The 15916-nt window shown below is 63.2% G+C and overlaps 4 protein-coding genes across 6 annotated transcripts in view; 2 read left to right on the top strand and 2 right to left on the bottom strand.

The window, feature by feature from the left end:
• The window catches only part of RAX2 (retina and anterior neural fold homeobox 2), a 2524-nt gene extending 1382 nt beyond the window's left edge, over window positions 1-1142 (top strand). The window contains exon 2 of the mRNA XM_042886803.1: window positions 699-1142. Coding sequence (XP_042742737.1) covers window positions 699-1142 — 444 coding nt within the window. The remainder of the gene's footprint in view (window positions 1-698) is intronic.
• A 1387-nt stretch (window positions 1143-2529) lies between these two features.
• LOC122188489 (mucosa-associated lymphoid tissue lymphoma translocation protein 1-like) lies at window positions 2530-8463 on the bottom strand. The gene is given in 17 exon segments (XM_042886846.1): window positions 2530-3284; window positions 3370-3504; window positions 3589-3746; window positions 3941-4087; window positions 4160-4287; window positions 4631-4705; window positions 4828-5005; window positions 5130-5333; window positions 5441-5476; window positions 5546-5593; window positions 5703-5799; window positions 5913-6005; window positions 6007-6091; window positions 6311-6464; window positions 6552-6671; window positions 7900-8066; window positions 8174-8463. Coding segments are annotated over 17 exon segments (2211 nt in total). The 5' UTR covers window positions 8311-8463; the 3' UTR covers window positions 2530-3035.
• Window positions 8464-8950: 487 nt separating this feature from the next.
• On the bottom strand, window positions 8951-10072 carry MRPL54 (mitochondrial ribosomal protein L54). The gene is made up of 3 exons (XM_042886861.1): window positions 9997-10072; window positions 9384-9540; window positions 8951-9223 (listed from the first exon to the last, which is right to left on the bottom strand). Exons 1-3 carry the CDS (start codon window positions 10070-10072, stop codon window positions 9091-9093), a joined length of 366 nt encoding a protein of 121 aa, XP_042742795.1. The 3' UTR covers window positions 8951-9090.
• Window positions 10073-10199: 127 nt separating this feature from the next.
• On the top strand, window positions 10200-15864 carry APBA3 (amyloid beta precursor protein binding family A member 3). 3 transcript variants are annotated; one of them, XM_042886830.1, is made up of 11 exons: window positions 10965-11075; window positions 11147-11512; window positions 11775-11852; window positions 12197-12445; window positions 12548-12634; window positions 12906-13064; window positions 13375-13554; window positions 13719-13931; window positions 14150-14269; window positions 14638-14778; window positions 14918-15864. In XM_042886830.1, exons 1-11 carry the CDS (start codon window positions 11061-11063, stop codon window positions 14987-14989), a joined length of 1680 nt encoding a protein of 559 aa, XP_042742764.1. In that variant the 5' UTR covers window positions 10965-11060; the 3' UTR covers window positions 14990-15864. The 3 variants fall into 3 exon arrangements, with proteins under 3 accessions (XP_042742762.1, XP_042742763.1, XP_042742764.1); XM_042886828.1 differs by having other exon boundaries at window positions 10200-11512; XM_042886829.1 differs by having other exon boundaries at window positions 10202-11512; window positions 11813-11852; window positions 12300-12445.
• The last annotated feature ends 52 nt before the right edge of the window (window positions 15865-15916 follow it).

Here is a 15916-nt window from a genome sequence, read left to right on the forward strand (position 1 = left end):
GGGGGGGACACACCACGTGGGACACTGTGCGTGGGCCATGTCACATAGAACAGCCTTCATGGGACACAGGCAGATGGGGCATCTTGCACAGGACGTGGCACACAGGTCACCCTACGCGGGGCGCTGAATCTCAGAATGGTTAAGGTTGGACAGACTACTAAGATCAGCCAGTCCAGCCACCAGCCCGTGCCCACTGTCACTGTGTCACCACCACATGTGGGGCACAACGGATGGAGCACCTTATAGGGGGCACAGCACATGGGACATCTTACATAGGACATGGCACCCTACAAAGGATACAACACATGGGGTACCCTACATGGGACAAAGCTCATGGGGTGTCTTGCACAGGGCATCTTGCATAGGACATGGCACAGGGGTCACCCTACAAAGGATACAACATGTGGGGCGCCCTACAAGGGACATCCTACATGGGACAAAGCTCATGGGGTGTCTAGCATAGGGCATGGCATGAAGGTCAACCAACAGGGGATAGAACACATGGGACACCCTACAATGGCACTCTACGTGGAACAGAGCACGTGGGGCATCTTGTGTAGGACATCTTGCATAGGACACGGCACAGGGATCACCCAACAGGGGACACAACACACGGGGCACCCCTGAGGAGCACGTTGTGAGGGACAACGTAGCCACGGGGCACACACCGCTGGGTCACTTTCACTGTACCCCGACAGGTCTGGTTCCAGAACCGCCGAGCCAAGTGGAGGCGGCAGGAGAAGATGGAGGCCAGCTCCATGAAGCTCCATGACACCCCCATGCTGTCCTTCAACCGGCCGCCCATGACGGCCAACGTGGGGCCCATGAGCAACTCCCTCCCACTCGACCCGTGGCTGACGTCGCCCATCTCCAGTGCCACCCCTGTGCACAGCATCCCCGGCTTCATGGGAGCCCCGCAGGCCCTGCAGCCCCCCTACGGAGGGCACTCCTTCCTCAACACCCCCCCGGCCATGGCTCAGGGCATGCAGCCCATGGCCCCCGCGCCCTACCAGTGCGGCACCCCCTTTGTGGACAAGTACCCGCTGGAGGACGTCGACCAGAGGAGCTCCAGCATCGCCTCGCTCCGCATGAAAGCCAAGGAGCACATTCAGACCATCGACAAGACCTGGCAGCCCATTTGATGAACGCTCCCCACTGCTCCCTACCCCGACGGGGTGCTCGGCAGGACCGGAGCAGGGAGGTGACCCCCCCGGACGCAGCATCATGGACAGCGGCTGGGGGCACCCAGCAGCCGCCCCGGCGCGGCCCGCAGGACCTGGGGAAATCCCCACACCCCTTTATTATTATTACCACCATCAAGAATTTCTTTTTTTTTTTTTTTTCTTTTTCCTTTTTTTATGCACAAACAGAAACGCTCTAGTTTCGTAGGGAACAACCAGGGGCTGTTGTTTTTTCAGCGCTGTGGGAGACGGGCGTGCGGTGGTAAGGAGAAGAGCGGGACGCGGTGCTCCGCTCGGCGATGGGGAAACCCACTTCAGCATCACCCACAGCCTGCATCTGCGGGGAAACGCTGCCGTCCCCACACATGGGTGACCGAATCCCAGCCCGCGTCCCGCCTGCTTGTCAGGGGGAATCTGCTCCGCCGTCACTCCGGCCCTAATTGCTCTCCAGCGGTGCCAGTGGCACAAAGCTGCAGTAATTGCTGGGCAGAAGGGGGGGGCTCAGCCCCAATGGGGCCAGCGGGGTCCCGATAGGAGCGCGGACGGAAGGGCGGTGGTGCTGAGATGCCCCATGATGGCGCCGGGGACGGCGTGCGGTCGGCAACGTTGGGGCGGCAAGGGGACGATGGCACACGTGGGGGCTTCAGGGTTCCAAACGTGGAACGTTTCGGGGCAGATGGGGTCGGTTGGGGCCAAACACGGGGCAGAGCTGCACCCATGGCCGCGGTGGCATCGGGGTCTCCTGCTGACACCGTCCGGGCCGCGCGCTGACCCTGTGGGGACCCGGCTCCTCATCCCCGTCCCCCGGCTGCTGCTGCTCATCTGCTTCGTTAGCGATAATTAAACCTTTAACAACCCATTAAACGCATAATCGATGCTCCCCCGGCCCCCCAGCCCAGCTAATGGGCCACGGGCAGAGGCGTGCTCGGCGCGGGAGATAATGAAGCAACGGCTGTGGAAGTAATGGGGTTTGATCCGGGGGACGGGACGCGCTGAATGGGGGCTGCGCCTTTCGCATGACATAATGGCAGAGGTTGGCGCCGACCCCGCCGCGACGCCCGGGCGGCCCTCAGCCAACAAAGGGCGGGCGGCGGGGAGGGGGCTGCCCCATAGCCCACCCTAATTGGGTCGAGGGGCCCCGACCGCCGCCCCACGGCGTTGGCGCACAGCAGCGAGGGCCCCCGGCTCCCGTCATCGGAGCAGAAAGGCGTTCTTCCTCCTCCCCACCCCACATTTCAACCGTCCCCCAAAAATCTTCACCCCACGGCCTTGCGGGAGCTCTCTACTCCTCCCCTCCCATCCCCCCCCCCCAGTGGGATTTGCCCCCTAATCTGCTTATTTCTCTCTATTTCTCCTAGGCCTGAATGAGCCCAATCCCGCCCCGGTGCGACGCCTTGCTGAGCTGCAGCACCCGGCCCTGCCCCCTGCCCACCCCACAGCTGCCAGGGCACATGGGGGGCCGTGGTGTCCATATGGGGTGGCGCTGCACTGTGAGGATACATGAGACTGGCATTGCTCTGTATATGGGGTGGAACCTCCCCATGTATGGGGTTCATTGCCCTGCTAAGGGACACGGAGCTGGGACTGTCCTGAATATGGGGTGGCTGTGTACTGTGAATAGGGTGACACAGCTCTGTGTACGGGGTGGCCCTGCGCTGCATATGGGGTGACCCAGCTTTGTGTATGGGGAGGCACCGCTCTGTGCGTGGGGTGGCACGGCCCTGTATATGGGGTGACGTTGCTCTGCGTATGGGGTGGCACAGCCCTGCCTATAATGGGATGGCAGTGCCCTGCACACAGGGTGACACTGCTCTCTCTATGGGGTGCCAGTGCCCCGTACACAGACGTGCCCCCTTACACCCCATGCGATCCGTGCACCTCGGGGCTCAGGTTCTCCTCAGGCCTGTTCCCCCAGCTGCCGGGGGGTGATGCGGACAGGGGGCTGCCGGACCCCCCAGAGGCGGGCGGCGTGCCGGGGTCCCGGGGGCTCAGATTGAGCTTGGCAATGAGCGGCCGCCCCACACTCACCACCCGCCGCTCCTCCACAAAGTCGGCCACACCGCGGTAGCGAAACTGCAGGCACACGGTGAAGGTCAGCTCCTGCTGCAGGGCACGGCAATGTGGGCACAGGGGGGCTTCACATGACCCCCCTTCTCCCCCCATGCACCTGGTGTGGCACAGCTCTTACCCGCAATCTCTGCAGCCCACAGAGGCGGCTGTAGAGGCAGCAGGATGGACAGGTGAGGCTCCAGGTGGGCACCAAGGGGCTGCCCAGCTCCTCGGGGCTCTCCCGGTTGGTGTACTTCAGGTCCACGTCCAGCTCCTGCCATGGGGGATTTCATGTTAGGGGAAGGCAGCGTGGGAGCCCCCCACCCCAAGTGCTGCCCCTCTGGGGGTGCCACCCCACCTCGGGGAGGTCGGTGAGCTTGGCCACGCACTCAGTGATGTCCCCAGGGGCGGCCAGGATGCGGGTGTAGATGATCATGATGTTGGAGAACTCAGCAGCAAAGCCCAGCTGCACGGTGACACCGCAGTCAAAGCAGAGGTGGCGACTCTCTGGGAGGACTGCAGGGACAGCGAGCAACTCGGTGACACCACTTTGGTCCCTGCCAGCACTTGGGCTGACACTGGGGGTGACACCTGAGGCGGCCCCAGCGCGAAGCCGGGGTGCATTGGAGACGCCGCGTGCCGCCGTCCCGTGCCTTGGCGCTGCCCCCTCCGTGTCCCCACCCGCTGGGGGACGCAGCAGTGGCACACACCATGAGCCTTGGCCCACTGCAGGTTCCTGGCAGAGGTCTCAGCCCGTCCCAAGGAGCGGATGGGGTCGGTCAGTGCCCGCCTCTCCGACAGGTTACTGCGCAGCTCCAGCGCCTGGCGGCCCCGCGTCAGCTCCAGCGTGCCCATGTCTGCAGGGCCAGGCACAGCGTGGGCTCAGTGAGGGATTTTGGCCCCTCCAAGCCCAGCTGCACAGCACTCACCCTCGGCCACCTTGTCCAGCAGCACCGTGATCTTCTCGTCCTCCAGCAGCCAGCGCTTGAGGAAGGTGACAAAGACACCATTGGAGAGTTCGCCCTGGCTCAGCTCATAGGCTTCGGCGTCTGCGCATCTGTGGGGATGGGGAGGGTGGGTTAAGGTGCTGGGAGCCTCACCCGTGCTGCAGGAATCCCACTGGGGTGGGGCGTCCTCAACCCAAATCCCTGCAATCCAGGTGAGCTTCGGTGCTCTGAGCCCTTGGGTGTTGCCTGGTGCAGCCACGAGCATCTCCAACCCCATAAAGGACGGCATCCCCGGGAGCCCAGAGCGGTGCCATGGAGTCACAGCATATCCACACATCAGGGAAAAATGCCAATAGGGCTGAGATATCGGAACCCAACCCCATTCCTGCCCTGGCCCAGGGGGTTGTGTCCTCCTGGCCCCACAGCAAGGAGGGTGCATGAGAGGGGACCCACGTGGCGTAGCCGAAGACGATGTTGGCTGTCACCTCCAGCGCCCCGACCTGCGGGAGGACGTCATCATTGAGGTTCCTGCAAGAGAAGGGCTGCTGAGAGCTGTGGGGCCCCGTGGGGGTGCCACCCAAAAAAGCCACAGGCGGGGGGCGTGGGGACCCCTCACTCCATGCCCCCATAGGTGGGACGTGGGGTGTCACCTCTTGCGGCACATGTCGAGCAGGAAGATGTTGAGGCCGGTGCGGCGCCGCTGCATGCGCTGCAGCACGTGCTGCACACACAGGCAGTGGGCGGAGGTGTAGGAGCTGGGCGCGTCGATGGGCACCATGAAGCTGGTGCCAAAGTTCTCGTAGCCGTGTCCAGCATAGTACAGCAATCCTGGTGGGAGAGGGGATGGTGGCACGTCTCACCCCAACTCACGTGTCCCCAAACCCCACGGCTCTGCCCCACCGCCCCAAAGCCCATCCCTGGGAGCCCCGCAGCCCCCCAGGAGCTGCCCCACCGTAGACCCCTTTGTCGAGGAGCAGCAGGAACTCATCGACTGCCATCTGCATCTCATCCCGGCGCAGGTCCAGCAGTGACACCACCTTGAAGTCGAGCTGCCGCAGCAGCGCGCTGAGCGCGTGCACATCCACCATGGGCGCCCGCAGGTCTTTGTGGTGCAGGTAGTGCATGTTGCCCACCAGCAGTGCCACTTTGTCGGTGGCTGCAGGGACAGAGGGGGACACAGAGGGACTCTCACGCTGTCCCCAGCATCCCACATTGCATTGCAGCCCCTGCAGGGTCCCCTGCCCCTCCTGGATGGGATCTCACCATACAGCTGGTTGGGGTTGCCAGGCTCCAGGGAGTCTGCAAAGAGAGAGATGGTGGCAACGGCCCCGAGCACAGCGATGGGACAATGCCACCACCTGCACCTACCTCCATCCCCTTCCTGCCAGGGGGCTCCAGAGGCAAAGAGCTGCGGGCCTGGGCAGCACAAAGTGGGGTCAGGAGGGAGCAGTTATGGGGCTGCGGGGCTTCTCAACACCCAGGGTGCTGTAGGGTGGGGAGCAGCAGATGCAGAGGTCACCCTCACCGATCTCCACATCCACCTCCTGGCTCCACAGCTCGTGGAAGAGGTTGAACACACGACAGGAGTACGTGCCTCGCTCAGCTGTCGTCACCAGCTGCACCTGCAGGGGATGGAGAGCTGGGACCACCGTGCCACCCCATGCTGTGCCACCCCATGCTGTGCCACCCCATGCCGTGCCATGCCACGCAGTGCCAGACAAGGGCTCTACAGCACCTGGAGCCGTGGTCCTCGTGCACCCTCCACGGGGCGCCGGTTCCTGAACCACTGGTACTGCGGCGGTGGGTTCCCCAGGGCTCTGCACTCCAGCACCAGAGGGTCCCCCTCGGCCAGGCGGCACGGCTGTGGCTGCTGCAGGATCTGCAGCCCCGCCATGCTGGGGCAGTAACCGCTGGCTGTGAATGGGAATGGCGGCAGATCGGCACCCGGCTGTGGCAGGGGTGCTCCCAGCTGGCCTCAGCTCCACAGTGCCCTGCAGGAGCCGTTCCCAGCCCCAGGGGTCAGTGATGCCCTACAGGAGCAACTCATACCCCATGTGTGAGCAGCGCCCTACAGGAGCCATTCCCGGCCCCAAGGGTGAGCAGTGCCCCACAAACGCAGACCCCAGAGCCCACCTGATTCGGGGCTGTGGCTCCTCTCCACTTGGATGTGAGCCCACCTGGAGAAGGCAAAGGCAGCCCCGCAGCTCACACGGCAGATGTACCACTGGGGCAGTCCTGGAGGTGCAGCCGTGTCGACCATCAGCTCCGGGGCTGTGGCTCCAGGCACCTACAGCATCGGGGAGCCGGGCTCAGGATGCTGACTCCCACCAGTGCAGGTGCCAGGGAGGGGATGTGGGTCTCACCTCCTGCTTACCACAGAACCACTGGTAGGTGAGCCCCGGTGGGCCGGTGGCCCAGCAGGTCAGGGACACCCGCGTCCCCTCTGCCACCACCTGTGACTCCGGCTGCACCGTGATGCGAATCACGTCGTGGACTGTAGAAGAGCCCGGGCTGGCTGAGAGCTCTGCCCCACTACACCCCAGCCTGCCCCATTCCATCCATCCCATCCCACTTGTCCCATTCAGTGCCACCCTATGGCATCCCAGCCTGTATCACTGCATGCTGTCCCAGTTGGCCCCATCCCATCCTGTGCTGTTCCACTTCAGCCCGTCCCACTGCATCCCAGCCCATCACACTTTGTCCCACCACACTCTGCCCTGTCCCAGCCCAGCCTGTCCACACCTCACCGACCTTCTTCCCATCCCACTCCAACACTCACTTCCCTTCTAACCCACTCTACTGCACCCATCTCCCATCCCTTCCCGTCCCATCCATTCGATCCCATCCTATTCCATCCCATCTCACCTACCCTACTGCATCCATCCCATCCTTTCCCTTGCAAATCATAGAATCATAGAATCACCAAGGTTGGAAAAGACCTAAAAGCTCATCCAGTCCAACCGTTCACCTATTCCCAACAGCTCCCACTAAACCATGTCCCTCAACACAACATCCAGCCTTTCCTTGAACACCCCCAGGCTCGGTGACTCCACCACCTCCCTGGGCCTCCATTCCAGTGCCTGACCACCCTTTCTGAACAGTAATACTTCCTAACGTCCAGCCTGAATCTCCCCTGCCGTAGCTTGAAGCCATTCCCTCTGCTCCTATCCCTGATGACACGAGAGCAGAGGCCGACCCCCAGCTCACTACAACCTCCCTTCAGGAAGTTATAGAGAGCAATGAGGTCTCCCCTGAGCTCCTCTTCTCCAGGCTGAACATTCCCAGCTCTTTCAGCCTCTCCTCATATGGCCTGTGTTCCAGACCCCTCACCAGCTTTGTTGCCCTCCTTTGAACATGTTCCAGGGCCTCAATATCTTCTTGTAGATATTGGCCCAAAACGACACAGCACTCGAGGTGCGGCCTCACCAGTGCTGAATATAGGGGAAATCTATCCCACCCACCCTACTTCATCCATCCCATCTCATTCCATCCCATCCCTCCAATTCCAACCTATTCCATCCCATCCCACCCACCCAATTGCACCCTTCTCATCCCATTCCACCATGCTGCATTCACCCAATCCAATCCCATCCCACCCACCCTGCTGCACCCATCACAGCCCATCTCACCTCCCCACTGCCACTCCACCAGCAGGATGAGCCCCTCACCTCCCCGCCTTCCCCCTGCTGACCCCCTCAGCCCCTAGGTGACACCATCCCTACCAGCACTGTTGAGGAGCTGGCAGGCCTGCGTGTGCCCCATCCTGTGCAGGCAGCCCCACAGGTACCGGAGGCTGCACTCACGCTCAGCCAGGAGCTGCAGGAGGCTCTGTGTGGGGCTGCCGAGGGGCTCCAGCACCTTCAGCGAGCACATCTCCAGCTCCTCCTCACTGTGAGGCACAGTGGGGACACAACAGGGCAGATGTGGCCACAACAGGGATGTGGGGGGGGAGCGCTGGGGGGCACAGGGTCCATCCCATCGTCCCCCCATCCCTACCTGCACTTGAAGCGTTTCTCTGCCCCGGCCACCTCGGCCAGCTTGCGCCAGCCCCGGCTGGCTGTGTCCAGGAGCTCACAGAGCTGGGCCACCACCTCCTCTCCCAGTGAGCTGATGGACAAGCTCCAATCCCCCATCCTGCCCCACAGCTGCTGCCTCTGGCTGCGAGGGGACAGGGTGCCAGCAGGAGATGGCAGCACAAGCGGGAGAGGAGGGGATGGAGTCCAAAAGGTGCAGAGAACTCACCTCCAGGTACTGAGCGTGCCCGGAGCCGCCAGCACCCAGCTCAGCACACCCTGAGCCCCGCGCAGAGGAAATGGGGGTTAGGAACAAAAGCGGCCCCACGCTGCAGCACTTCTGCTTTCCTCTGCCACTTCCTGCCCTGCAGAGCGACGCGGCCCTCAGGGAACCAGCAAAGACCCGCCTTGGGGCAGCAGCAGCCCCCCTCATCCACCACACAGTGCAGTAGGGCCAGCGCTGGGCTACGCCAGGCCGAGGGCACACGGGGAGGGGATTGGGACCCCTCCTGCCCACCCTCCTCAGGGACACGGTGACCTCAGTTGGGTCACTCTCACCCCAAAGCCGCTGCCCTCCCACCCATCCCCACCACAGAAGCACGCTGGCAGAAGGAGTGGGACCTGTTGGGCTGCCACAGGTCCTGCTGCCAGCAATAAACAGAATTCCCATTGTGGAAAAAACCCCAAGAAATGACAGCCTCAATCCTCCCCCAGCGCTGTGCAGGAGGGGATGAGCGCACTGAGCACACAGGGCTCCTGGTTATGCTACAGTTTCTGTGAGAGGCCTCAGCTGAGATTTATTGTCAGTTTGTAGTGAGAAGATGGGACTGGCAGTGGGAGCTGCCCCAGAGTCGGCCACGCCAACGCCAACACCAACACCTGCTGCCTCATCACAGCCCCTCACAGCTTCCTGCTTTTCTTCAGCTTGTTGCGCTGCCACGAGTTGTACTTCCGCAGGCGCCTCCAGTACTCAAGGGATTCGGGGTCCATCTCCTCCAGCTTCTTGGGGGGACCCAGGTGAATCTGGAACAGCCTGGGGGCAAACAGAGCAGGCGAGGCTGCAGTGGGGGAGGCGAAGAGCAGCTCCTGGGATCACAGAGCTGCTACAGTTGGAGGGGAGCTTTGAAGGCCGCATCTCCCCCACCCTCGGGACCCCCAGCCGGGATGCAGCGCTCTGGGTGAGCCCCACATACCATTCAGGATATTCAGAGTCGGGCTTCAGGGCCACCTCAGGGCTGTCCTTCAGGTAATTGACCCCCATGGCGTAGTTGGCCAACTTGACGGGGTCTGTGCACACCTCCGGCCCCTTCAGCTGCTCCTTCGGAGTGCTCTTCCCCTTCACCTTCACACCTGGGGGAGGGGACACGGTGATGTGAGGGGGTGTGGGCAGCTGGGGGGCAAACGGAGGAGGCTTTGGGGCATGGGGCCGGGAGCTTTAGGACAGAAATAGGAGCTGGGAATGGGACACTGGAATGGGGTGGGGAAAAAGGACCCAACTGGGTCACAGAATGGGATATGGGAATAGAATACGGGTACATGACATGGGAATGGGACCCAACTGGGACACGGGAATGGGGCACGGGATGGGACGTGGGCACAGGCTGTGGGAAAAGGACCCGACTACAACACGGGATCGGGATCCGGGAACAGGACCCAGGAACGAGACGCGGGGATGGGGCTCTGTAACGGGACCCGGCTGGGAGATGGGAACGGGACACGGGGCAGGGCCCAGTCGGGACACAGGAACGGGACTGGGATCGGGGTCCGGGGCCCGGGGCCCGGGCTGCAGGTCCATCCCGGCCTCACCCGGTTTCTTGGCGTAGCCGCGGGCCGGGCCGGGCCGCACGGCGCTCACCGCCCTCAGCAGCAGCCGGGCGGCCATGGCGGCCGCGGGACACGCCGGGACAACTGCGGAGCGCGCATGCGCGGCGGCCGCGCCCGGAAGTGGCTGCTGAGCGAGCCCGGAAGTGGACGCGGCCGCGCCCGGAAGTGGGGGGGTGGTGGCGCCCGGAAGTCGCCGCGGGGTCGGCCCGCTCCGTAAGTCCCATCCTGACCCGTTCCGTGCCGCTTGGGCCCGGCCGGACCGCGGCGCCTCCAGGCAGCGAGTGGCGGCTGGAGGGACGACGGGAACCCCGGCCCTGGAACCCCGTGTGTTCCTCTGCGGCCCTTCCTCAGGCCCCCCCCAAGCTGCCCTGCGGCCCCTTCGTGACCCTTTGCGACCCGCCCCGCGAGCACGGCTGTGCGCCCCCCCTGTGCCCCCTTCCTGACCCCTCTCTGCTCCCACCTTGACCCCCCACCGCCCGCTTTCTGGCCCCTCGTTCCCCCCCCTTTCCCTCCCCTATGCCTGCCCTCCCCCGTGCTCCTTCCCCGTCTCCCCCCGGCCTGCCTGTTCCCTATGGAGAGCGCCATGGATTTCCAGCCGGCCCCCGATCTGCCAGCCATGGACACAGAAGAAGGGCAGCGCGGTGCCTCCCGACCCACTGCAGCCGACGGGCAGCTGGAGGGGCCCACCTTCAGCAGCACGGCTGTAGATCAGCAGAGGAGTCCGGAGCCTGGATTGGGGCCTGCTTCAGCCATGAACCTTAACGGCGGGGATGAACAAAGCGGGCTTTGCAGGAACTCAGGAAGAGAGATGGAAGAGGAGGTGGTGACCACTGGACCACGGGGCCCCACGGACTGGAGGCCGAGAGCTGGGAGCACCTCCCGGGATACGGGACCCCCCCGCACCCCCAGCAGTGGCACCATGGAGCTGGACGAGGCGCCTGAGGAGGAGCCCTCGGAGATGCAGGGTCTGCTGGCCCAGCTGGAGACCCTCAGCCCCAGTCTGTGCAACGCCCCTGACACGGCCCCTGTGGCAGGCAAGCGGGGCTATGCAGAGTGCCGGGGTGAGTGCCAGCCCTGCCCGCTGCATGTGGCCACAGGCAGGGGCCTGGCTGTGCATCCCTGCTGTGCGCAGCACTCAGCCCGCTCGCGGCCCTGCCACGGCTTGCTCTTTGCTGAGGCCGACCGGGAGGACCTGCTGAACCTCCTGTGCTACGAGGGGGAGGTGCCCGAGGCCAACACTGAGACACCCCTGACCCGCTCTGAACTCCTGACCGGGACCAAGCTGGAGATGCTGCAGACGCCTGAGGAACGCACTGCTGCTGATGGGCCGGGTGGTTTGGAGGAAAGACCTTCTGGAGGCTGGATTTGTGGAGATGGGCTCAGTGAGGACAAACCCACCTGCGAGGGCAGTCGAGACAGCTCGCCAGAGCCAGCCTGGGCAGGATTGTCTCCTGCTGTGACCCCAGAGAAGAAGCGGCCACCACAAAGCAGTGTGACCGTGAGTGCAGGCGCACGGCCGTGGTCCCCTTCGCTCTCCTTCCTTGGGGGACTTTTTGGGCAGGGGGGAGTGAGGGGCGGCGTTTCCCTGGGTCTTGTGGGACATTGTGGCACTAGGGGAGAGCACCCTTACTTGCTCTGGGCCATGCTGTCCTGACTGTGAGGGGAGGGTTGTGCCTGTCTGACTGTGGGGGGAAGCCAGTGGGTCTAAACAGCCTCACAGCCCTGGCACCCTGTGCCCTTGCTCCTCTGGTGCTCCCCAGGCTCCCAGCCAGTGCTTCACCCTTCTGTTGCTTTGCAGAACAAGGAATCCCCCTCCTCCTGCCTGGCCTTCAAAGAAGGTGAGTTGTTTCTCTGCTTGAACTGGGAGTCTTAACCCACCACTGCCTGCTCTGACCTGAGCATTGGGGTGCCTGGGGGAGTCCAGCTCTGCACCCAGAAGAGTCTCCCAGGGCAGAGACATTGCTGCCGCTTATTGGAAAACGTGGCTGCAGACTTGGGGTGGCTGGTTTGCTCACAGTTTGTGCACAGCTGGGCATGAAGAAGCTTCAGGAATCCTGTGGGGTGCCCAGGTTTGGGAAGAGAAAAAGGAGGGCTCTCTAGAGGAAGGGGAGACAGCCCAAGGGGGCTCTCCAGGGGAAGGGGTTGCAGCCCAAGGTCAGCATTGGTTCCTCTGTTATGCCAGGAGCACATCTCTCGAGCGCTGAGCCACTTCCTCACATACAGGAGCACAGCTAACAGGTGGCACGAGGAAACCAGCCCCTGCTTTAGCCCTCCCAGTCTCTCAGTTCCAGGCCCCTGTGACCCAGAGGATCTGCTGGACGGTGTGATTTTTGGGGCAAAGTACCTGGGCTCCACACAGCTGGTTTCAGAGAGGAACCCTCCTACCAGCGTCCGCATGGCACAGGCACAGGAGGCTGTGGACAGAATCAAGGTGCAGGGAGGGGCACGTCCTGACCTCCTGCGGGTGCTGGGCAGCATTTTGTTGCAGGGCAGGGACCCAGCAGTGACTTCATTGAGCTGCTTTGCTCTGCAGGCACCAGAGGGAGAATCCCAACCCATGACAGAGGTGGATCTGTTTGTCTCCACGCAGAGGATCAAGGTGCTGACAGCTGACACACAGGTGAGCAGGGATTGTGCCTGCATGGCCCTGGGGCTGCTGGGACCTTCCTGTTGGCTGTGGGATCTTCTCTGCCTGCCGTGATGGGGGGTTGTGCCCAGGGATGGCCGGGGCAGCAGCAGCTGGGAGGAGCTGTCACTCAGAGCGATGCCACTCTGGCAGAGTGGGATCTGAACCAGTGAGCCTGCATCCCCCTGGTGTGCAGCAGCGCCCAGCTGGCTCGTGTGCTGCATGGAGGGGAGGGCTGAAGGTCTGTGCTGTGTTCCCTTGCCAGGAGGCCATGATGGATCACTCCCTGCAGACCATCTCCTACATCGCCGACATCGGCTCCCTGGTGGTGCTCATGGCACGCCGCAAGCTGCCTCGGAGGGCAGAGGCGGCGGAGGAGAAGCGGCTCTACAAGATGATCTGCCACGTCTTCCACTCGGCTGATGTGAGTGGGAGCGAGCCCTGAGGGAGGGCGGGCTGCTGGGGGCTCCTGGACCCATCCTGCTGCAGGACAGCTTGGCATCGCTGTGCTGGGGCACAAAGAGTGGGAGCCCGGGCAGCTCTGCTGTGTAGAGTGGCCCAGTGAGAAAAGGAGGGGTGTGGTACTGGGAAGGGGCAGGAAGGGGCAGGGTGCCCTGCAGCTCCCAGGCCGTCTGTGCTGGACTGGGACCTGTTTGACCTGGGACTGAGTTGCTGGGACCAGTTTGGCGGTCAGGCCGTGGCCCTGAGCACAAATGTCCCCTGTCTGTCCCCAGGCCCAGATCATCGCTCAGGCCATCGGGCAGGCATTTGGTGTGGCCTACCAGCGCTTCCTGGAGGCCAACAGCATCGACCCAAGTGAGCTGAGCCCTCGCCAGTACAGCCGTGCCCTTGAGGACCAGGAGCAGCACAATGCAGAGCTGACCCACTTCTCCCGGCAGGAGAACTGCAAGGATGTAAGAGCTGCTTTGGAGGGGTGGGGACAGCGTGGGGTCCCCACTGAGAGGCTGAGATGATCCCTACCAACCTAGGCCCTATCCCAGCTCGCTCTGAGCCCAGTACCCCTGTGCAGGGGATGTGGCACACACCCCAGCTCCCCGTCCCGGTCCCCCCTCCTCAGGTTTGCATCCGGAAGCAGAAGGGGGAGATTCTGGGCATCGCCATCGTGGAGTCGGGCTGGGGCTCCATCCTGCCCACCGTTGTCATCGCCAACCTGATGCACGGGGGCCCTGCAGAGAGGTCGGGTGAGCTGAGCATCGGGGACCGCCTCATGTCCATCAATGGGACGAGCCTGGTGGGGCTGCCCCTCACCACCTGCCAGAGCATCATCCGGGTGAGCTGGGGCCGGGCCTGGGGGGCTCCCTGCTCTGCTAGAGATGGGAAACAGCTTGGTGGTGTCTTGGGTGTCAGTGACGGTGGGGCAGAGGGGCAGGAGGGCCTGTACCTGTCCCGTGCTGATCCTCAGCCTTCCCTTGAGCAACACAGCTCTGTCCTCTCTCAACCCCTCCAAGTGACTCTCCTGAGTCTGACACATCCCCCCTTGCTTTCCAGGAGCTGAAGCACCAGACAGAGGTGATGCTGAACATAGTGCACTGCTCCCCCGTCACCACAGCTGTCATCCGGCGCCCCGACTCCAAGTACCAGCTGGGCTTCTGCGTGGAGAACGGTGTGGTGAGTGCTGTGGGGTGGGAGCAGAGCCAGGGCTGCCTGGGGTTTCTTCCACCTGCCTGGCAGAGGGACTTGCAGCCCTGGCTGTGCCTGCGCAGACAAGCCTTCAGCACTGATAGTTTCTGAGGTTTCACAGGGCTCTGTGCCATGGTGGAAGGTTCCTCATTGCTCTCCCACAGTGCTGTTGTTTGGGTTTGTCTCCTTGGTGCTCCTCAACTGTTTGCTTTGGGGGTGGTGGTTTCCTCCTGGCTCCCTTGGCGTGTCCTTGGTGACATTTGTCGCAGTCCTTGCTGGAGAAGCAGGGCTCAGGGCGGTGGTTGTACACGGCTGTGGGGCGTGAGCGCGGCTCACCAGCATTCCTTGCTCCCCAGATCTGCAGCCTGATGCGCGGGGGCATCGCTGAGAAGGGCGGCATCCGCGTGGGGCACCGCATCATCGAGATCAACGGGCAGAGCGTGGTGGCCACACCTCACGAGAAGATCATCCAGATCCTCACGCAGGCGGTCAGCGAGGTGAGCAGAGCAGCAGGGTGGGCGCCTGGCCCTGTGCTCCCATGGCTGCAGACGGCGCAGGCCGGGCTCGGGGTCCTCGCCCTCACAGCCTCCAGCCTGGAGCTGCCATCTCCCAGCTGATCTGAGCGTCTCTGTGCAGGTCCACATCAAGACCATGCCAGCCTCCACGTACCGCCTGCTGACGGGGCAGGAGCAGCCTGTCTTCCTCTGAGTGCTGCCTGGGCCCAGCTGTCACTGCACGCCCCTGGGGGCCACCGCTCTGCCTGCTGCCCCTGCGCTGCCACCAGAGCCCTCTGGCCCCCGCAGGGCCTCATCCTGCTCACTTTCAGTTGGACTCAGGACGCGACAGGAGGCTGTGGGCCAATGCTCAGCTTGAACAGTGTTAGGGCCCGCAGCGACCCTTCTCCACATCCATTCACCCCTCTCTGCCTCAGTGCCTGCGCAGTGCTGCCCTCTGCTCCTTAAAGTCCCTCGCCTTGGCCTGGTGCTGGCAGGGGAGAGGGGACCCTGCATGAAAGGCCGCCCCTTTTTCCATCACTACGGATCGTGCTTTCACACTCACCAAAGGTGCCTTTTCCCAGGTGGGGCTGGAACTGTGCTCCAGGGGCTCATCCCAGGCAAACCTGAGCAGCTCTGCCCCTGCACCCTGAGGTGTGGGTGTACACTGGCACCCCAAGGGAGAGCCAGCAGCCCCCAGACTCAGCCTTAAGGGCAGCAGCACCCTCAGCACCTGCTCCTCCTCCCCAGCTTTGCCAGGGGCCTGCTGGGCTGCAAACAACACCTTGTTGGCCCTGTTGCACTGAGCTGGGAAACTACCTCTGCTTCCTCAGCACTGCCTTGAACCGTTCTGCGTGCACAGTGGTACCCCTCAGGGCTGTTCCTTTGTGCATCCAAAGGGAACACGGCGTTGCCACGTCTCACAGAGCTTGGGGATGTGAACCCCACAGACCTGCCTGCAGCTGAGGGCTCCGTGGGGATGCATTGTTCACAAGGGGACAGCTGGGACCCTTTGCCCAAGGTGGCCTGTCACAACTTTGCCTGTGTGGTTGGTTGATGTACAAAATAAAAGTTTGGGGCAATGCTGAAGGCTGCATCTCACCCTGCTGGGCTGCAGCTGAGGAAGCTCAGCTCAAGGGAT

Source organism: Lagopus leucura, unplaced genomic scaffold (genome assembly GCF_019238085.1).
Source record: "Lagopus leucura isolate 7727_CA_CO unplaced genomic scaffold, USGS_WTPT01 Super-Scaffold_100064, whole genome shotgun sequence".
NCBI classification, from domain to species: Eukaryota; Metazoa; Chordata; class Aves; order Galliformes; family Phasianidae; genus Lagopus; species Lagopus leucura.